This window comes from Chroicocephalus ridibundus, chromosome 12, assembly GCF_963924245.1.
Source record: "Chroicocephalus ridibundus chromosome 12, bChrRid1.1, whole genome shotgun sequence".
NCBI classification, from domain to species: Eukaryota; Metazoa; Chordata; class Aves; order Charadriiformes; family Laridae; genus Chroicocephalus; species Chroicocephalus ridibundus.
This window is the reverse complement of record NC_086295.1, coordinates 592732-615686: the sequence shown is the minus strand read 5'-3', so window position 1 is coordinate 615686 and position 22955 is coordinate 592732. Positions and strand designations below refer to the sequence as shown.

At 43.1% G+C, this 22955-nt stretch overlaps 1 protein-coding gene across 4 annotated transcripts in view; it reads right to left on the bottom strand.

Annotated features, from left to right (window-relative positions):
• Positions 1–22955, bottom strand: part of VAPB (VAMP associated protein B and C) — a 37718-nt gene extending 14763 nt beyond the window's left edge. For all 4 annotated transcript variants that reach the window (XR_010073082.1, XR_010073081.1, XM_063350383.1 and 1 more), the window contains exons 1-2: positions 22645–22955; positions 6763–6915 (exon numbers count right to left, since the gene is read on the bottom strand). Coding sequence is in view for 2 of the 4 variants with exons in the window: in XM_063350383.1 (XP_063206453.1) it covers positions 6763–6915; positions 22645–22702 (211 nt within the window). In the remaining 2 variants the exon portion in view is untranslated. The remainder of the gene's footprint in view (positions 1–6762; positions 6916–22644) is intronic.

The window sequence follows — 22955 nt, the reverse complement described above, 5'->3', positions numbered from 1 at the left end:
AGGGAATATTCTTTAATCCCAGCGGTCACTTAGAATCCCTACATTTTGCAAGTGACACCTGGATATTCAGCTACTGTGACAGTAACACACACAGGTTTGGCTTCAACATGAGACAGTACATATGTGAAAATAAGCAAAGCAGTCGACACAAACTTGTTATTAGATATTGCAAAATTAAAATGAAGCTTGCATATACTGCAATTACTGCTAACGTAAATTATTCAAGGTTTAAAAATTCACATTTTACTACCCATGAGGCTACTTCAAGTCCCTCAATCCAATCACTATGAAGAGAAGCAGTTCAAGAATTAGGATTACTTTCAAGTACTAGTGCTATTAACATTATGTGCCCAAATTCATATGCACTAATTGCAGGGGTTTGCTGTATAAAAGCAATAACCAAAGATCCCATTTATTGGAAATGAAAGCAAGTCAGACCAATTTGTTTCCTTCAATGAGCAGAATGTTATGGCTGTGCCATCTTTATTACACACACAATCTGTGGCTATCAACAACCACATGCCTTTTAAAGCTGCAAGAAAAGGAAGACAGCAAATTCTCTCAGATGAGGCGCTTTAAGAATTATTATACATAAACTCACCTTGCAGTAATCAAATACTAGCCCAAAAATAAATGTTTGCAAATTAACAAGCTACTTTGAAAACTATGTTTCCAAACAGAAGTGACTGCATTGTGAAAGCACATATATTTCAACATCACATGATACACGACTGAAAAGCAGCAGCATAACTTTTTCTCCCCTGTAGTAGACACCTCACTTATTTCAAGCCTACGTAACATGTAAGATCTCACTGGGTAGTCAAAACTATCCACTGTTTATGGAACTTCTCTGTCTCTGCAGTTTTTTCAGTTTGCTTTGCCGAGCGCAGCTATAAGCTCATTTGAAAAAATCATCATTTCCCAAGTGATCGTGCCGAAGCCATTCTCGAATGCTCAAGGGTTGCTGCTCTAAATTCCATTCACTGCATCGTAAGAGCAAGCAGCTACAGAGGGCTTGACAGTACAAATGTTGTTAGCACTTGTATTTTTAGATCAATACATGAAAGCCACATTGACACAAATTATTCAGCAAATGTCTCATAAGCCAGATGGGAAGCTCAAAAATACATACTTTGTTCAAGAGGAAACCAGACCATTTCAACATTTATTCATATACTATTGGGGGGTTCTGTGAAGGACCAGTTCCATGTAACTGACCTAATTGCTGGAGGATTTTCCTACAAAATGCCTTATCAAGTCAGTCATCGTATCTGGTCAAAAGCTGCTGACCAGCTTTCATCAGAACCCAGAGTTCTAAGAAAGAAAATGATTAACATGAGCTTGAAGTTGACCAGCACCAGCATCCACTAGGCAGAGGTGTGTATTTCCACCACTCTCTAACTGATCACCCCACACGAAAGCACCAGAAGCATTCCACCAAAGCAAAACTTCAAAGTCACTGGCAGGTCAACAGGATGAGGAGTAGCACAACTTAGATTTGTTAGCCCACTTGTCTCTCTGAAAATTCAACACGAAGGACCAACCTTACATACATCCTGTTCCGAAGTGTTTCCAAAGTAACGGATACCAGTTTTCTAACACATCCCTATGATACCTCCCATATGCTACAAGAAGGTCCTCTGCAGATAGCGAAGGCGAGGTGGGGACCACCTGATATGCTCTTTCTTTTTCCTAAACTGTTACTAACTTTGCCAGTGAGCCATGTCAGAAGCACTAAACTCTTCTGGTTTTCACTAGAGTAAACCTGCTTTCTGAAGGAACAGAGGACATCGGAAGCAAAGAACACGGAAGGAGGCAAAACTCTACACGTAACTCCTGCTAGGATCTAGCTCTCCCTTCCAAGAGCTGAGGGAACAGAAAAGCCTCCCTGCTCAGATAGTCAGCAACCTTCCTCTAGTTTCCATCCAAATTTATTAATGGCCTGTTTACTTGGTCCTGGACCAATACTGCCCTTATGCTTAAATATCAAAGAAGGGGAAGAGTCATTTACTTCTGGTGCACTCCAAGACATCAGTAACAGCAACTCTTGGCTTTCCGGTAAATTATGCAAGCCAGACTCAGCGGGTCCTCTGCAGGCCAGGCTCCCCGTTCATTCTCTGCACCTCCTCTGGCTCCAGTCCTCTGTAGGAGCAACTCTAATTAGACATCCAGGATATTTTACTAGTGCCTTGGACAATAGCATTTAAACTCTCTGATCTCTTCCATTACCCAGTGTTTGCACTCACTACATTTGCCTTATTCACAGCCAAATTATGTCAGCATCTCGGTCACCCTTTGTTTAACCAGCTTGCAATTATAGCAGGAGTATTTTATTCTCCAAGTATGTGCTTTTGCAGTTTTTCTGATGAAACTCATCTTCTGTTTCTCTTACTGTAGTCTTCAAGGACACCCAGTTCTGCTGCCTCCCAACATCATCAGGGTTTTTAGTGTACTCTCTGTGCCAGAATTGCTTATAAAAGCACTAAACAAGATTAGTACCAAGAATCATTCTCAAGAAACATCACTAGTAACTTCCTGCTATTACATTTCCATCCACCATATCACTGTTTACTCTTAAGTAGCCCATTCAATAGCCTGTGAATCTATTTTTCTTTTCTAGCTTTATTGACAGCTTTCACAAATGGCACTGCATGAAATTCTTTATGGTCTGGATAGATCAAAACTACCGCACCTATGCCACCTTTACATAAAATACCCTGACCAGCTACAGGGGCAAGCCTCGAGATCCCTGCGCAACTCCATCAGCACTGCTAGAGGTGAGCAAAGGACACTCGCAGCTCCACAAACAGGCAGAATGCACTGCACCACCCCACGTTTGTTCCACGTTTACATAGTTCTTCCTGTAAATATTTCAGTAATACCAAAAAACCTTGAATCTGTGGAGATCCAGATAGATCCTTCTAAAGCAAGCGGACAAAACCAAACCCAAGCCTGGTGGTCGCTGATGGCCCTGGAGGCCGGGGACAGGGCTGGTGACAAGGCTGGGGACAGCCCACACTGCCCCAGGAGTCGGGGACAGGACTCGGCTGGCATGTTGGCCAAAAGGGCAGAGCCACCGTGACCGGAGAGAGGAGCAGCTGCAGGAGCACCTTCTGGGAGACCCTGCAGACGGCCTTTCCAAAGCCAGGCAAGTTTACAAAAGACCACAAATCCCCCCCAAGGATATTCGACAGCAAGCAAGGACAATGCCAGCTTCTCCCCATTCTCAGGAATCATCTTCAGCAGGACAGTGTGCACAGATGGCACCATCTGTATCACCTCTCACACCCGTGAGACACCCATCTGCAGGCTCATCAGCATCTGCTTGGATTTTTCCCTTTTCCTTTGTCATCCATTCATGCCTTTTACTGAGATTTCAACCTCTTGGAAACCACAAAAGCAGGTATCTCTTCAAATGGGACATGTTTAACAAAAATGGAATGTGTGCAAACACCCTTCTTTTCAAAGTATTTCAGATCAAATGCAATGAAGTCAGACGACAGTGCACGCACACAGTCCCTGACAGTTACACGAACTCACCGTTGAAATTACGTGCTGTTAGGTATCAGGTGAGAACAGGGGCTACAAACCTGACACCGCAGCAAGCAGCGCATGCTGACGGGGCCTTAAGCGCTGGTATTTAGGAAAAGCTGTGATATGGCACAAGAAGCCAGTATTTGACACTCCACTAGAATAAAGCAAGCTTTACATTTCTAGCATTTTGTATGTTTTAAATGAGCTATCATACTAGTATAAAATAAAGTGGACTGATGTTCTGATTGCTGCCTCTATCTTAGGGCAAAATATCTTCTCATATACCTACATCATAATAGTACAGTTTCACAGGAATGGAAGAAAGGCATCTGGTTACTACAGCCCAAGGAAGACAAGGCTGCCCCAAACTCTGCTACAGTCAGTAAAATTCTGAGAAACTTATAAATTGTCCCCGAGCTTCACACCACTACACTTGGGCACTGAATTTTTGGAGAGACGAGGTGAGGTACCAATGCAGTGCTACCAAGCAGCTGCGGTACAGCAGTCGGCAATTCTCAAGAGAACACCTTGCACACAGTAAACACAGCCCCATTAGTTTAAGTGTCTGGAAGTTATTACTGACTTAACTATATTCTAATAAATTCTCATCATTTTCACTAGGTTTGGAGGAATTCAAGTCCTATTTTTATGCCCTGTGCAAGACTTGAATTACATGCTGAAAAATAACTAGTTCAGAGGCAAAGAAACAAATTCTATTTATTTTTCATATCATTAACTCCAAAATTGTCCCTCTGTTATTAAGCGATGTTACTCCAAAGCAAAGGTTAAACACATCTCCCCCCTTTCTATGAATTTGAAAACAATTATGTTCTGTAAGTTGATGTGAGACCTCTCTTCAATCCCCCCTATCCAAAAGATCTCTTCTGCTAATCAGAACCAAAATACTGCCATCAAGTCCAAAATTAAGTCCCATGCATGGTCTAAAGGAGCTACCAGGAGTGCAGTATATACGGCTCTATTAAAGAGAAACTCAACCACAGCACAAGATTAAGACCGCTTCAGTTTAGAATGTTTTATTATAACCCCAGAATTCTCTAACATATCTACCTATAAATTTACTTTAATATATTACCTAAAGAACAATTAATGTGTACTGCTTGCATTTTAAAATACAATGTTAATATAAGGACTGGCAATTTAGGATCGTTATTTATTATTACTAAGTTATTATCAGCATGAAAATATGTAGAACACAAATGTTAGCTTGTGATTAAATATACCACAGCCATTTGCAAAACTAACTGAATCATAAATCACTATAAATAAAGTTATCAGGAAAGGGAAAATTTTCAAAGCTATGAAAGCAAAAGCAAACAGAGCTTAGGGTTAGCACAGCAATCTCTCATGATGGGACACTAAGTCATGTCTTGGACTAGATCCATATTCTATCCGGTACACCGCTGGGAAGAGTCAGGCTGGAAAAGCAGGCTGTAGGCATGCCGGTAGCGTAACGTAAGGTGGTTCATACAGCACTTGCCTATACTATATTCTGCTCAAGGTGGAGCGAAGGATGCTGTAAGCAGAGGTTTAAGATAACGCTCAATGTTGAGATCAAGACTACATTTAAAAAAGCATGGTATGCACCAGCAAAGGAAGAGGGCTTTTAATTTGTAAAGCTCATCTGAAAGATGAAAAGAATCCACATCTTTATAGCATGAAGATAATTTGTAGCTAGAAACCATGCTAATTTTCATTATCACTTCATTGATTTCTATGCATTTAATATGCTTGCCTGCAGCTAGTACAGATGACAGACAGCTTTACTTGGGAATTGTCCTGAGTTTTAAAAATCTCAATTTCTCTCTAGAGAGCTTTCTCGTTTACGTATTCGTCATTTCAGAGCTTACTGGATACGTGCTAGCCTTCTCCTGACGCAGAAGCGCTCTGCCTGCCCCACCTGTAGCTACCACACTGCACTGCTTATCTCCTCACAGTGAGATTCCCCAGAGACTAACTGCCAGCGAGGCACAACTCTGCAATCACAGGCATGCTCAATTTGACACAAGAGAAATCCCAAAGACAACAGATCGAGCGTGCAAATGTAGGCACGCACAAGAAGATTTACAGGATTAGTCTCTTAATGTTGCAGTGCAAAGTATTTTTGGGATCAGTTTTTATTTTGTTGAAGCAAGCTCTCCAAGGGTGAGGTGTTCAAATATTCTACATTTTATTAAGTAAAAACCCGAAGTCTTGATTTTTACAGTTTGATTTTTTTTTTTCCAAGTAAAAAGCAGCAGTTTTAGCTCCCAAAGTTTTTGATTCCAGGCTATAAAAGTTTGATAAGAGACTAATGGTGAACTATCAGTAAGTAATTTTTCTTATTGTGCCAATATGAAAGTTTATTAAATAGTGAAACAAATCTGTAATTTTCTTAACCAGAAAGTCAGACTTCATTTAGGCAGTATGCCACTACTACTATATGCTTTGATAGAATTCTTTATTAAAAACACGGACTGGAAAAGTCATTCAGAAAATACATTGCTTTCAAGCATGTATCATCAGCAAGTTAATAATCTATGGGAAATACTCAGCTCTTTATGCTTTCAAAGTAAGACACTCCTTTGCTTTTCCATTACCAAACTTAGGCAAGTAAAGAGCTACTGACTCACTAGAGAAAATCATTAACCTTTCCTAAGCAACAGCAAAGATTTAGCCACTTGACATTTCTAACACCAAAGCATATTGCACCTTCAAAAAACACAAAATAAGCATGGTTTGAAAGGAAATGTTTTCATTATTGGTTATATTAGGCAGTTTGGCAAGAGCCCACATCAGCATAAACCAGCGTGGCCGCAGTCCACCCAGTTTTATTCTTCCCTCGACGTGCCCGTCCAAGCACTCATTTGACCCTGCGCTGAGCTGGTTCAGGGAGTTAAGCTGGCAAAAAAACCAGCTGTACAAAAATAATCCCTCAGGGAGGGCAGGGCCGATTTGGATAGGCTGGCTAAGGCTGTCACTGAACTACATATATCATTTACGCGTTTCTCCCTTTTTTCTCACCCAAAATGAGATGTACAAACAAACCTATTACTGACAGACCAGGAATAAGGGAAGTAAGGATATATTAAATGGTGCTTCTCCATGAAATCACAGCCTCTTGCTTTTAGAAACATTCAACAAAATATTTTCAGATTGCAAAGCATTCCAAGAAATAATTGATTAGAAGAAGCTATTTTCATTCACCAAGAAACTGCTTGAATGACTTACCAGAAACATTAATTGATGTTCCTGCATCGATAATTCCACTGTTAGGCCTTACACAGTATCTACGTGGTGCTGTGGTCTTAACTTTGAAGCACACATTCCTGTCTGTAGGATTGCCCAGCTTCAGGTTTGTAGTGACAACATCTGTGAAAGGACCTGAGGAGGAAAGCACAAGCAGACTTGAAATCCCACAGAAAGCACTCTTCAAGCAGAGCCTAAGCAGGCTCTAAATCTCTGTTCACAAATCTTATAAAGTAATTAGATGTTCAATTTCCATCTCTGGCACGTACAGATAATCGTGCACACAAAGCTGAGGACGCAGTGAGGCCTCTGAGCATTCTGACGTGCAGCATGCTCCAACACTCAGCACAACCGCTGAAGCTGATCATTAATAGCAAAACAAAAAGGAGGAAATCATTTATACGTGGTGCCAACACAACAACGTGGCATTCAAATGATGCCAAATCCTCTGCTGTATCACCGTTACTCCATTCTAACTACCGAATTCCAGTAAACCCTGGATTACAGGCATACCACACACACCTATGTTACAGACCGTCAACAGGGGAGCGCAGTGCAGCATGTTAATTAGAAAGGGAATGATAACGAAGTGGGCACAAGACACTCATCTGCGTATGCAAACTGTACCTCTACAGGAGCGGGATCCCACCCAGCATCCAGACATGGACCGTAACCAGCAAGAGAAGCACTCAGTGTGCATCTCCTTTTCCTACCGAGTCTCTTCTTTTGTTTGTTTGAATAATTCTCTTGGCTACTAGAAATGATAAACCAGAAGAAATCTTCATAAAATAGCCTACCTCACCCAAGACAGGAAATAACCATGTGGAAATAGGAAAATTCTTGGACGCTGAGAGCGCTGGCAAAGATTTCTATATTAGCAAAGCCAGAATCAAACCATTGTCAAGTTCTGCAACACCAAGTGCAGGCAACTCAGTTTCTGCCAGCTCACTGCCCAGCTGAAACTGCCCAGATCCATCAGGCTAGAGGAAAGGCTCGTTACTGATTTTCTATGAGACACTGAGAAATCAGACAGGTAGTACACAACTGCAGTACTTCCTCAGATAGTAAAGAAGTAAAATTAAAAGAAATATGATCACAATTTGATCAACTGTCTTTTTCATAAAAGTAATTAATTTAACGCATGAATAAAATATCTTAATCTATCCTCAGGAGTTAAAAGCAAATTGGTCAGAAAAAGCATCAAACCTTTGGCCTGCAGTAATGACAGCCCAAAAATTTAATAAGGGTGAATGATGATGATAATAATAAAAATACTAGCAGGCAACATTCCACCATCCTCCTCCTGCAGCATGGTTGGCTTAAATAATTTAAATTTGCTTCCTTTTCTACACATTTATCACACAAATTTGTCTCCTAAGATGACATTTAATACAGCTGTCAAAGTATTAAAATTCTGCAACCTTTATCCTTGATCCGATTTATTTTAAGTAATTAGAAGAGGGGAAAAAAGGCAAAACAATCACACACACAAAAACCCCAACCAGACAACACCATAGCACCAATTCTGCCCGGGCTCTGGACAAGCCAGCTTTGCATTTACAATACAACTTGGTAGCAAAAAAAAAAAATGAGGGAGTAAAACTTTCAGATCCCATGACAAAGATTTCACTAAACCTGTGCCTGGTGACACACTGAGATGCGGAAGAGAATGAAACACAGCTGTCAAGTTTTCCCTGTGCTCTGCACACAGAGAGAGACTTTAAGTCTGATGGAAAATAACTGGGCAGAAGCAGCCATGAGCCATTCAAGAAGTTAAACAAGCCAAACCATGAGAAAAATCCAGCAAAAGTTTGAGTGTGTAAAGACAGTAGCAGATCTTCAAGACAGCGCTAACTGGGAAAAGCCTAACATTTCAGAAGAAATTACTTGATGCCTAAGCATTAAGGATGTGCAGTTTCTACAAAATTACAGCTTGAGCTATTCCAGCACCGAGGGAGGGTTGTCTGTACAAAGCCCTATGTCTGCAGCTGCATCCTCAAGCAGCACTTTACTGGTCTGCATGCTAGGAGAGATTTCCTGGGGGAAATACCATGTTTGTTCTTGGCTGATCCATGGATGTGCGCAGGATTTGTGCACCCCAGTATGGAGCTGCTGTTTGTAATAGTAATACAACAACAATCCTGTGTGTAAAATAATTTCCAAATGGAGTTACTTATTGCTAACATAGAACATACCAAAATATTTGGCAGTAAAACCTTTCAGCAGACTGAATTAATTTCTTCTTGTCTGCCTGATGCTTTCTCTTCTTTTCTGTCCGCTAAACCTTAAACAGTTTCTTTACACACATTTTCCCCAGATTACAGGTTTCACAGCTCTGCCAGCACAACTGTACTAGAAGGCTGACGTCTGCTTTCAGCAAACTCGTGCACGGGCACACTCCTTACGGCATTGCTGTTCAACTACTGCAGCAAGGCAAAACAGAGCAGACAAATGCAGGATTAAAGTGCCATTATAGGTGTTTTGAAGCATGTAAAAAAAGAAATAGACAGAGGTACTCGGGGTAATTAGGGCATGGCAGTGAAATATTCCCAGCTTGGTTGGCCTGCCTTTTAAGAGTAAGGCCCACGGACTGTCACCTCAGGCTGAGATGAACCCTTGATGGCCTGTTGTGAGATTACTATAGCCTAGGTTAGACATCTGGGGGGAGGTTGGGGCATGTGGGGGAACTGATCCCAGGATGAACACAAGCTAATTCTGTACTAGAGATACACCTTTGCTTTCTAACGTCTGGATTTGAGCGCTGCAGGTAAAGTTAGCGTGGGTATTAACAGTCGTATGAGACACACATCCACCCTGGAACTCCAGTTTTCAATGCAAGGCATTAGGACCTCTGGAATCATACCCGCAGATACAGTAGGATAAAATGCTCTACACTTATTTCCAATGCCTTTGTCCTCACTGCAAGTAGATGGACTATTTATACAAGTCCATGCAACACTTGATAATGCCTGTACCCCTAAGGTGGGCTGCAAGCACAATTACAGCCAGTCAGATTGGTGCATCTGGATGGTGCTTTGGGACTCTGCAGCGAAGACCGACTCTGACTGTGTGCCCAAATAGAAGCCACGCTCCTAAAAAACACCACCTCTATTTCATAATGTTCAAAACAAAATTATGTATTTTTGACTGCTCTTAGTATTTCTATATAAGTGAAACATATTAAGGCAGGGTAATTCCTGAATGACAATTCTCACTTCTTAAAAAAAGAAAAAAAAATAATATGGAATGAATTTTCTCTCTTGTTTTTAAAGATCATGAGAAAAATGCCATTGATGTCATCCCAAGGACAAAGTTATGGGAAACTCAGGGTCTGTACATGTATCGTCTGACATGGGGTTGTCATGGGAGCAGGCTCTCTAGAAGGAACAACGCACTAAATTGAATTTGGCGATCAAAGTTTGGAATACTCCAAAAGGGCTCAACAAGTTTTTCCTGACACTTAGAATAAAGTCAACTTGTGTTAACGCAAACTGGTCATCTAGTGATATGCAAACTAGCAGTAGTACTTCAAGAAAAGGAAACATCACCTCATACACTCATGCAACAACAAACAGTAAGAGGTATCATGGTTTTTCATAGGGTCACTTTTCATCAGGGTTAGTTTCAAACTACAGCTGTGGCTTTCCACCCAGGAGCTACGCATACAACCCTTCACATTTGAAGATCACAGCATTATCTCAGCATTTGCCACGCTCCATTTCCTATTCAAACACCAGTGCTGTATCAGTCTTTCCTAAGAGTGCTACTTTGCAGTGTACTGCATTATAATGTCCCAGATCATTTTAGTCATAATACAAAGGCCTGAGAATTAGGTCAAAAGCACATGATGTCAACTCCATTTAAATTTTAAATACCTCTCATTGCAATAAAAATTGCCCATAATTGTACCAGCAAATCCAGGCTGATAACTTTTTGATCAGCACAGTAGTTGCTGTACGTTTCTTGCCACCCGCTACTCTCAGTAACCACATTACACAGCTACATCATTTGTACCAAATATTAATAAAATTATTCTCACCTTAACCAAAAATTCCGTGCTTTAGCATGGCAAAGAAACAATCCTCATACACGGGTACTTCCAATGCAGCGAGAACACTGCTGTAGCACTGTTTGGCATGTGAAAGGAGCTAGAGCGGGTATCAGAGGTAAAGCTTTGATGGCACAGGCTTGGCAGGAATGTTCAAACCAAACAGGCACAGCCCCCTGCAGATTTCTATGTGCAAAAGCTACTACATCTTTATAATTAACTACACACATTAGTTGGGCCACAGGTTGCTTTATTCCTGCATCAGTCTGTCTCACTGCTGAAAGGGGAGGTGGTCGGACTTCTCGCGCTGCCTGCGGCGTTCATCTGCTCGCCCGGAGCTGCCTGCATTGGAAATCAATCCACTCACACGACAGGGAGCGAGGCAGGGGACAGTGGGGAAGAGAAAAAGGAGAATCAGTTTTCAGCCAAATCAAGCAGCACTCAGACACTGCCGTCAGGGAAATTCCATCTTTCTGCACAGCATTATGCCAAATTAAGGCAACAAGGTCTCGCATTCAGTAGGTTAAAGCTAGCACATCAACGCATAGGCACAGCAGTCACACTTGCAGTGTTGGCATAGCTGTTGAAAGTAATTAAGGCTCATGCCTAATTTTTCTGTGCTTAAACTTAATACAAATTCTCATCTGTTTAGAGCCAGGCATCCCCTAAAAAAATCTAGTGAACTGGTGCTTTTCAGAGCAAAAGCACTGCAGGAGCACTTGATACAATCGTAGCCACATTAAACTGGCAATTGTCCATCAACAAGACTAAGAAGAAATTCTCATTAAACTGCCCATGTTAATCCCAGAATGTTTTAGATGCACTTTCATCATCTTTCCCTAAACAATTTTGCCGCTCCAACTCAGCACCACAGACACATATCCAAAGGCAAGGATGCTGGGAACAGGCAGAAATACAAGCAGAGCTTCTAGGGACACAACCCCTCTTGTACTTCCCTTGCGGAAAGCAGCAGAGTGCAACGACAGGAGGGAAGGACATATTTCACCATGGTTCAATCCCATCGATGTGTCAGATGAAAGTCATTAATCACCTGACATATCAATCAGCCATAGAAAGGTAAACAAGGAATCTTTAATAAGGGAGATGGTGAAAAACAGCAGGGAGGCAACTTGAGTTGTTTTGTGGCTATTCTCAAGAGCCCAAATCCTACATGTTGATGTGCCCTGACTAGTAAATGTCCAAGCGGAGCAATAACTCATCCAGACAAAGAGCTATGCTGACCCTGGACTGTGAGTGCAGAGGGCAGGGGTCCCTTCCAAATGGCACACACCACGCCGGCTCCTGCTCCCCCAGGCCTCCCCACCAGCCTGGTCAGCCCCCAAACCGGGGTCGCAGCTCACCCTGCTCCGGCATGTACCGACCCACTGCGGAGTCCTGGCAAGAGCGCATGAGCACCACCGACAAAAGCACACCACCCAACACCACACACCTCTCGCCATCTGAACGTTTCAGCCTTTCTACTTACAACTTTTCTATCATCATACCCGAGTTGTTTCTCAGTTCCTTTACTAAGCCTGCGGTGCTACCAACTGATTTAATTTTATTTCCATAATTTCTCCCATTTTATTTCTGGGGGTGTCTATCAGCAATAGAGACATAGGCAAAATAAAAAACACTAGCTATGGGCAAGAGGGCTCAATAACAGCTGGAGAACTTGACCTACTGTACATTTCTTTTTAAAGTTTATATATAAAGTTGATGACCTTTGAAAACAGACAGCGAAATGAAAAAAGCTGAAGTGTCAAGCAAGACACCTTGAGCTATCAGCCAGGTGCCTGGGAATCAAGAACACCCAAGATCCAATCAAACTCTCCCACCGTATTACTTGTCTTCAGACAAATCACTTAAGGGCTTGATCTTCTGCTATTAAGAGCCTTAAGAGTTGATAGCAACTCCAAAACAGAAGCAGGTTTGGACCCTTATAGTTTTCCTCTCTGTGAAGCCAGGAGAATACTTATCCAATTACAGAGAATCTTGCGAAGATTGGTGTTTTAAAAAGTACTTTAAGCCTAGTTTTAATCATCATTATCTGGCTCTGGAGACATTCATAATTAAGTGAGCATCCGCAACTTTCAAAATCAAAGAAGCGAAAGAATGAGAAATGAGAAGTGTCTGTGTTGCATAAACATCTGATTTCATAAGTAACTCACTGAGAGGACACAACGACTCCAAATTTGGTAATTATTTTTAAGAAAAACTTAGGCCTCTCTTAATCTTTGTATAAACCACTCATAAACCTTTCAATCTCAGCTCAGATGTTAAATGGAAGTAGCTAGAAAACCCCGCCCCCAGGAATCCATTTCTCTACTCTTGCCGCAACAACCCTCACCCAAAGAGCCCTTGAAGCACAGTGACTGGAGGAAGTGGTCACTTCCACTTCTGCTGTGTCAAGCACTAGCCGCCTTGATGAAAAACCTATTACAAAAATAGAAGTGCCATCCAAATCACTCCCCATGCAATAGCTGATGCAGTGAAGTAATTTTTTTTTAAAAAAATATGTAATCAATAAAATGATCTGAGAGAAAAAAAAAAAAGATGTAGGAACCCAAAAAAATTACATGATCCAGGTGCCGAAGTTGGAGCAAAGTTGGCAGTAAATTATTCCATTTGGATGGATTAATCAGTGTCCTTTGCTGGCCTATTTTGGCACAAACTATTTTTGCCAGAGTATGCCTCATGCTTAATGGGGAAAAAAAAAAAAGAGAAAAACCAAATATGAGACTGAAGTCTATTTTCAGGGTATCTATTAGTGTGTAATTTTTGTCACCTTTTATTCCTCAGAGGATCATTAACAGTTTGACTTCACAGTTGTAAGAACTGTGAGGCCACACACAAGCTTGCCAAGAGAAATGGAAGAATACGCCCTTCAAATAATTTTGGTACCAATGTCATTTGTTTTTTCCAACTGATCTCTTCAGAGTTTTATTACACCCAAACATTAGTTACAGCAATCTTCAGCAACAAAATCGCACATCATGAAATACTTTCTCTACATCCTAAATTTAAACAGTTTTCCGCACACAATTGCATAAACAAGAGCCTGATAGCAGAGTTGGCTAGGTTTTAGAGGTGCATCTCTCTTTCAACTGTGCTTTCATCTCCTTTTAGAACCGAATGCCAAACATATCCTATTACTTTGTTCACTCCAGTCACAAATATCGCATGTACCAACTCTCTCCAGGTATGAAAACAGCTCAGAAAATAGCAGCACACTCTCTTTTGATACTGGAATAGTAGCAACATCTTCTTCAATAAGCAGGATGTAGTAAGACCTGCTCACAATCTGAGACCTACTTATTCCTTATGGCCAGAAGCCTCCTCCGGGAGTGTACTGAAGGACTGGCACAAGGCACAGGCCCCCAGGGGACGTGGGAGCGCAGCACCATGTGCAAGCTTCCCTGCAAAAACACTGCCAAAGACCCAAGTCCATGTAAAGCACCTCCCTGGAAGCAGCATCCTGATTTCAATCACCATCCCAAACTACACTTTTTCTCATACTTCTTGTGAAGTAATTTTTCTTGGTCTAATTTCATCACTGATTTCCATTTCAGATGCACATTAAAATGGTAAGGAAGGAGCAACTTAACTACTCTAATTTTATGCTCGTATATCCTCTTCAAATAGACAAATTTGATGTGTAACTTAGATAGCAACTGAGCAAATATTTTCAAGTGCAAAACTATGCATAAATTGCAAACACCAGAAGAAACAAGCAAAATCAGAGATCTTGGGATGCACAACAAGTAGTTGCTTTTCTAGTAAGCTAAAAAAAATTTAAAATAGGCAGTAAGAAACTAATTATAGCTAAAATAAGGAAGGAATCCTGCATTTAGCGAGATACATTCCTGGGGAACCACTTGAAAACTAGCCTATTAACTGTGCTTTCAGAATCAAAGGAGGAAAAAAAAAAAACAAACCACCAAACCAAAACCAAATCAGAAATTTAGTCAGAAGCAGTGAGAAAACTTACTAATGAAAAAAAATACCTGACAGCTTATACTGTCCGGCACAAAACAAGATACAAACGTGAAGTTGTATTCTCCAAACCTAAACTTCCATAAACATCATCTGCACCACCGTGTAACACCAGTAAGCACAGTGTAAAAAAAAAAAAGCTACAAGAAAAAATAACAACCTTACTGCCTTTACACCTTTGCTCCTAGTCTGGTAAAAATGTAGGAAGGCAAGAGGAGGAGACCTTGCAAACCAGAGGAAATTATGCATGCAAATACTTTGAGAAGATGCAAAATATATTGTTAATTCACAAATCACAAGCAGCAGCAGATGCCAATATAAACAGGCAACAGTGGCAGTCCAAACATGAAACTGCACAGGGGAGGGCTGGACTCCTGCTAGAGGGACACATTAGAAGCACCAGTAAGGATGAAGCAAGTGGTTAGATTAAAAGGAGCAGGCATGGGAAAAACAGAAAAGTGCACCTTTCTTTTTTTCCTTAAAGAATTACACAGCCATCTGACATGCCTTCTACAAGCACAACTAACTTGAATTAGGTCTTTAAAATTGTTTGCAAAAACTAAGATTTGGCTCCACAGTGAGCCCCACACCAACACAATTTTATAATTCACATCGTAAGTAGCTGGATCACCAGGCAAACCTCCCCCTTCTCTATTTTTCCACCCCTTGTGGAAGTCAACCAAGAAAACAGGATTAAATTTAGAATGATAAAATCTTTAATCCATAGCACCATGGTATGAGGGACTTCATTTACAGCTCAGGGAACTAGACACGAAAGAAGTTTAGTAAAGAGATTATTTTCATAAAGTATTTATAATAATGTGGGATAAAGTACTGCAGGCAGCTGCAGTACCCAATTTGTACAAACGATTTTGAGGTCAGAAGAATTACAGTTGAAGTGAGCAATTTTCAGAACAGCTATAATACAGAAAGGATAGATTCAGTCAACTCTCAGTCTGGATTGTCCCTCTAGTGTAAACACTCAATCACTTCCATCCATGCCCGTTTTAATCCTGCACTGAATTAAACATGGCAATGGTGATTCGCTTTGCATACATTTTCAATGACAGCAAGATTGTGACAGCTGGTCCAGACTGATGGCACAAATCCCTCTTTATGAAAGGTTGCCTAGCAGGCCAAGTTTTAAACTCAACAACATCCCAGACATATCAGAAAACATCCTCTATGTCTCTACAGACACCTTGGTCTACAATGCAGGTATGAAAGGATTTATATGTTGAATAAATATTGGGTCAAACGCCAGGGGAAGAGACTTGGCCTAGGTCTGGGCCCCAGTTTAGGCAAAGTGGTATTTAAATATTCGTATCTGTATGTAAAATAGGCTTCCTTTCTGCCTCTGGTCATCACGGAGGAAGACAATGAAAGGAGGCTTTGGTGCTGGCTGTGGCAGGAGCTGTCGCACCAGTGTCAGTCCCTCCTTCAGAGGTGAGAGGGGCCTAACTGCGAAAGAGCTCCTGACCCAAGCAAACTCTCACTTAAATCAGCCAGGATCTACTTGGAGCTCTTCCAACAAAACTGTTGCAATCATCAATAAAGCTTTCAAAGCCCACCAACTACACAGACAGCAAAAGTAAAAAGGCTGTTATTGTACCAACTACGAAATGCATGCAGTAGTTATTAGTTGTTCCCTGCAGGGAGCAAATATAAGAGCAATATGGTAACAGGACAGCAGAAAATGAGTGTGACTGTGGCAGCATTAGCCAGGGCCACCCGTTCCTGCACTGGCTCCAGCTGGGCAGAGCACCCCACTTGCAGGCGTTCTAAAGGCAACAAACAAGAAAAACCCTTGGTCACCCAGTTTTCGACAAAAATTGCCCCGTAACATACGTAGAAGCAGCTCATTTGATTCAAAACTCATGTGATGCCATCAATACCTTCCAGAGCTGGGAGCATACAACGAATTAAGCTTCTTTTAAAATTTGGTATATGTTCATAGATGTAAGCTGACCTGAGCTCATAAAGTTGGATCATTTGCTATGGTGATGATGCCTTTTTTCCAGTTGAGTTTCAAAACAGATCTGACAACCTATTTAAAGGTTTGTACTCTAATTTTTACAATCCTAATTCTGAACTAGAGTGCAATTAAACAAAACTCAGCCTTGTATTCAAAGGTAGCTAACCTATTGTAAAAGAATTAAGGCATTGTGTGGCTACTGATAAGTTTTTAATTTATAAAACCTGCAAAGTGAGGGGAAAAAAGGCAATAATTTAATTTCTGATGAAAAGAAACTATCAGGAACTCCTATGCAAATTTCTACTCTATATTCCTCTTCCACGGGTGATAAGACATTGCACATGGCGTGCAGGGTAGCAGCTGGTAAATACAATTTGCTGGTAAACATCTGTGTGAACCTGCACCCGCTCTGACACAGTACCCGTGTCTTTATTTTGCCATGATAGCCACGCTCCTAGGACTTAAGACAGCCGCCTCTTACCTTATGTTTACATATGTGTTTTCCATATAATTTGTTACCAGACATCTTTTCTCAAGCGATGAACAGAGGACACATCCCATCAACCAAATCAGACTGTCAGTCCGCCACCCTGATGTGCTTTAAATAACAAACTTGACAAACTTTTTCACGTGTCATTGCACAAAGTGAGCTGAAAACTGGTGCACAAACATGAGATTCCCAAGGAACGTGAAATTATGAATGTAGGTGTCCCATGCCTTACAATGAAGGCAAGAAGTTGATCCCATTAAAACTACAAAATCCCACAAGCCTAAGAGAAGTAACCACCAAATAATAGTTGTTCAGGCTGATCCAAGGACCTTCCTTGAAACAGTAATACTTTGATTCAATTAATGCTCGTTGCTTCAACTGCAAATCTTAAAAACCTATGCAGTTAAAAATTATTCAAAAGCCCTTAACCCATAAACCACATTGGTCAAAGCCTTCAAGCAAACTGTGAGACCTTTAGCCTTGGGACACCTAAATACATTGATTATATTTAACAGAAAATGCAGCTAAACCTCCTTGACTGCCTCAGACATCTCAAATAATTGCTATTTGGCTCTCTAACCATCCTATTCAAAGTTTCACATTTCTGTTAGCCCCCACAGGTACAATTCCTCCCCTCTTTCCCAGTAGAGCAGTTAGTGTCACATCTCTAGCATACAGGACACCAGCAGATTCAGGAAGCTCAACAGAAGCACTATCTTCAACTTATTCCACCTTTCAAAAAAATGAGATGTGTCACAAGAAACTCGCAATGCATCTTGCTTTTATCTCGCAGTGGAATCTTGCTTTTATCTCCAGCCTTTTCCCCCAAACACTGCTGTTTTAAAGTGAAGTTAAGAGTCGATGCAAAGTGATGAAGCAATTATAAAACTAACGGTGCACGTGAAATTAGAATAATTCAGCGAGATGCAGCAAGTCTGTACAACTATAACGAACGCTTAATAGTTGGAATAAGCTATTGATTTTAGCTAATTTGCAAGAACAGCAAGCATAACACGAACTGCAAATACTTAAGTCTCACCAGAAAATGATTAATTTTGTTTGACAGTTGTGCTACATACTTAGATTTGTTTTGATTTAGGAAGCCTGCCTGTTATTTAAATACTATGTTCTCTTTTTAAGTGTATAACTTGATAATCAAATTCAAATAGGTAGAGAGATGTGAAGGTTTACTCGTATTTAATTGTAGTAACAATGATTCCACTAGGAATCAGGTCAGACAAAGGGAAGCATGGATTGGTACGTTTTCCAGCAGAAAGGCAGATAGCCATCAGCACAGCAGTCTTCAGAGAGTAAAGAAGCCCTAGTACTGACTGCGTTATGCTGCGAATACCAGGAGGGCTCTAATAGTTTAAAGAAAACAGCATGTAAACTTTCAGCTTAAAAGATGCAAGTTAATTACACTAAACAGGCAACTTCTCACAAAACTGTATTTTACATTCTTCAACATAGGCTGTTCCAGTGGCAATGACTAGAAATCCCTATTTATCCAAGAGGGAACAGAACAAGGACAGCGTGAATCCCTCCAGTGTGGAAGTGCCTCAGTCGTTACTGACAGGTCATGGCAGGGACAGAGATGTAACCGTATAGTTTAGTCGCAATGTCCGACTAAGCCCTTAACCTCTGAGACCCGACAACTGCAGGCTCAGTAAAGACTAACCTTACCTCCCCAACTGTTACCGAACTGTTGACAAGCCTCAGCCTGGTATCTGGCAAGACCACGATATTCACATCGGATACAGAAGGGTTTGCACAGATCTGACTACAGTTTACAGAGACCTACCCAAAGGAGCTCAAACTATCTTATTTGGGAGTGGCAGCCACCTCACCACAGTAATGCAGGTTACAGGAGCTGCACGGGGACTGGGGCTAAACACTAAACACCTTGCTTGCAGCGCTGCAGGGATAGGGCCGGACCGAGTGCATCTGCCTGGGCCGAGGCCGCACCCAGGGCTGCGCTGGAGCCGGTGATGGACAGCGAGGGAAGGGCTCCGCAGGGCTCACCAGGCGGGAGCAGGACCATCGGGGATGGAGAGAATTGGCTATTCTGGGTTATTCCTGTGCCCTTTGCAGAAAGTGAAGTTACAGAGTGGCATACCGCATAGGCACAGGTGCAGAATCACAGACTGAGAGCAGGGACACTGTTTCCCACCGGCAGCCCCTTACCCTGCGATGCGAGGCAGGGATGCTGCCTTGGCAGTTCTGCTGTTTGCCGCTCGGGGAGCATGGCCACGGAGTGCTGAGTCATAAGTCCACCTAACCTGGAGCAAACCCCTAAAGACACTGCTGAAATGTACCTCAGCCTATGCCACCTTCGCTTTCGGCCTGTCCCCTACTAAATGCCACTCCCCTGACACTCTGGACCTGCAAAGAATGCAGAAGCATTTCAAACACCTAAAAACCCATGCAAGTTCTGAAATAAATTATATTCTTACAAAATCTTACTTGCTGACATCAAACAAATGATCTCTATTCCAGAGAGCCACGCTACGCTGAAATGACACCCCCGCCTCCCTGGGTAGCCACCCCGCTATGTGCAGGAGGCCGTGCCCCACTGCACAAGGGTGACACTGCAATTAACAGCTGTAGCAAAACACACCTGACAACAGGGGCCAGGATTACACATCCTTGTGTAAGTTTAAGTTTTGTAATTCCTAAAGTAGGCCCTTGAACATCGCAATCTAACTAATGCTTGGCGACTGTTAAATGTTATTGCCTAGATTTAAAAAGAAAAAAGAAAAAAAAAGAAAAAGGAAACATAAATGGAAACCTTGTCACGTATAACAACAGTCTCTTTCACCATTCATTGACAATGAAGTCTGAACAATAAGCCCTCAGTTGGATGCCTTCTCACCTAGGCTGCACGTCTACACCAACCAAGAAGCAGGGGAAGCGGCGGCAGGACAGCACAGCTCCTATTTCACATGGCATCAAAGGCCAGGGCACGGAAACGGGCACCTCCAGCGCTGGGCAGAGGAGAGCGTCCTGCCTCCCACCACGCACAGCTGCGATTCAGCACAGCACACGCTGATGCTATTTTGGAGCATGTGTGTTATGCTGTGGGAGATGCGAGGCGGGGAGGAAAGACAACCCCTGCTCATGTTCACATGCTGCGAAAAAAAATTCCAGCATGAAAAACCCCTTTGATATTTTTGCAAGCAAGTCACAAACACAAGTATTTTGAAACAGAGAGCCAAACAAATTCAGAAGATTCACTGCAGACCAAGGGGATGCAAAACCTTCTTAAAAAAGGCCTTCAAATCCTTTACAAGCGAAAGTGCTGGCTAAAAGAGAGATGGCTGCAAGCCCCCAGTGACTGGGAAACCCTCACTTCGGTATCTTACTCCCCACATCGTTTTTCAAACATCATACCTCCCTCTAGATTTTACATTTAAGGACTATACAGAGCACCTTAACAGCAGCAGAGCTAACTGTTTTCTGCTTTTTCTACCTGTCTGCATTTTGACTAAGACCTTTATCCATTTCCAGTGTTTGTGAAACTTGGTTTACAGTCCTACCTCACTGACGTTGCTGCCTTACATTAAGCATCAGATCTCTCGGCGCAGACCAGCGAGGAAGTGCGACTGTACCAGCTCGCAGCACTGCTGACCTCTGTCAGTTCGCATCTATTCCTACGGTGCAAAGCAACGCTCTGGAAATAAACGCAACTATTTACAAAGGTGAGAAAATCATTGCTGCCATATTACCAGGCAATTCGCCATCACAAAACCAGTAGGACAAGAAGCGCTTAAAGCAGAATTTACTTCATGGATGCTTCCAATTGGCCTTTCCTGAATGAAGGATGGCGGTCAGCACTGCTTGTTAGAAAGGGCTGTCAGACAGAATTTATTGCCAAGGCACACGAATGCTATCCATAGCATTAAGTATGTTCAAATATTAATATTTAAGCACGCTTTTGAACTAAGCCATTTATTAGCTGCAGTTAGCCAAGTAATATATTACGTTATAAGGAGTATACATTGCTGGCTAAAGATGTGGCAACCAAAATCTATATGGCTAGTTGCTTTACCTTCCAACCGTTGCTGATTATTTAGCCTAGAACCTCAACTGAAGGACAGGCGGCCTGACAAGTTACCTTTATTTCAACAAAAGGCAGAGTTTGGCTGGGTTTATACCTACCTATGATGAAGTGAAAAGAATCCCAGAGCCTGAATCCCAATTATGTCTCATTGGCAATTAAGTGCCAATTAAAGCCCCACTTTTTGCCCACCTGAGGTTGGGTTAGCTTCCTTGCTGCAAGCAGCATTATTCAGAACAAGAGCTGATTTTCATCTAATCATACTTAACCTAAAGAATGTTAAAACAACAATAGTTTCCTTCTTAAGCATGTTTGATACTGCTGCCATAACAACATGCAAATACTTCAGCTGGAACAAAGATATATTCATTCCGCCCTGTGTTTATTACCATGCTTTTTGATAAACCCACTTTCTGTTATTATTTCTAACATATTTACTAATAAAACCAGGTAAAGACTTCCCCTACATTTGAAAATAGAGATGAAAGCTTTTTAAAGGAGTATTATTTTTACCAGAAGCCAATAAATAAATCACTTTTTTTTTTTTAAAAAGCATATTTGCTAGATATTCAAACGAAGCCGTAAAGCACCTCTGACTCTGGTGGCATAAATAAACTTGCTGAATGCTTATTTGTAACCCCAGAATATTGTATTACAGCAGCGCTGTCTGTCAGGCTACAAGACAGGCATTTCAACGCTAGCAAAAACGCAAACCCACTCAAGGTTTTTATTTCAGGAAAGGCCGGGTTTTCGCGCAGGCAGAGCCGTCGCCACAGACCGATCCGAACGGGCCGTCCTGACCGCGGGGTGACAGTACCAGCGCGGAGAACCCGCCGGGCGATGCCCGGTGTGGCGGCCAGGCCCGGGGGCCGCGGGCACCGACGGCCCGAGGAGCGCTCGGCCCCGCCGGTCCCCCCTCCCCCGCAGCTCCCGCCCCGGCTGTTCCCCCTCCCGGCGGCGGAGACGTTCGGCTCGGCCCGGCCCAGGGCGGGCGGCGGCCGGGCCCCGCCGCCCGCTCTCCCTCCAGGCCGCCCGCGGCCCTGCGGCAGCCGCCCGCGGCGGGCGGGGGGGGCCGGCGGGGCCGGCCCAGCGAGGACCCCGCGGCCGGCTCGCGGGGGGAGCGCCCGCCCACCCGCGGCCGGCGGGAGAGGCCCGGCAGGACGGGGGGCGGCGGCGCTGAAGGACATTTTAGCGGCTGCTGCCCAGCCCCGGCCCCCGGAAAATGGCTGCCGCCCGAGCGGGGCCTGAGGGCGGCCGCGCCGCCGGCCGGGCGCGGGGAGGCGGCGGCCGCCTCGTACCTTTGAACTTGAGCTCGTGCTGCGGTTCGAGGCTGAGGACCTGCTCCGCTTTCGCCATGTTCCTCCTCCTCGGCGGCGGCGCCCGGCGGAGAGAGGAAGGGCCTGGGCGGGAGGGGAAGGAAGGGGGGAGGAGGGAGGCAGGCGGGGGGGGAAGGGGGGGGTGCGCCCGGCTGGTTTATTAACCCCCCGCCAAGCGGCCCCAGAACGGGCAGGGAGCGACGGAGCGGGGCCGGGACGAGCAGGGAGCGGTGCGGCGGGAGCGGAGAGGGGCCGGGGCGGGCGGCGGCTCGCCGGGGGCCGGGGCGCGGGGC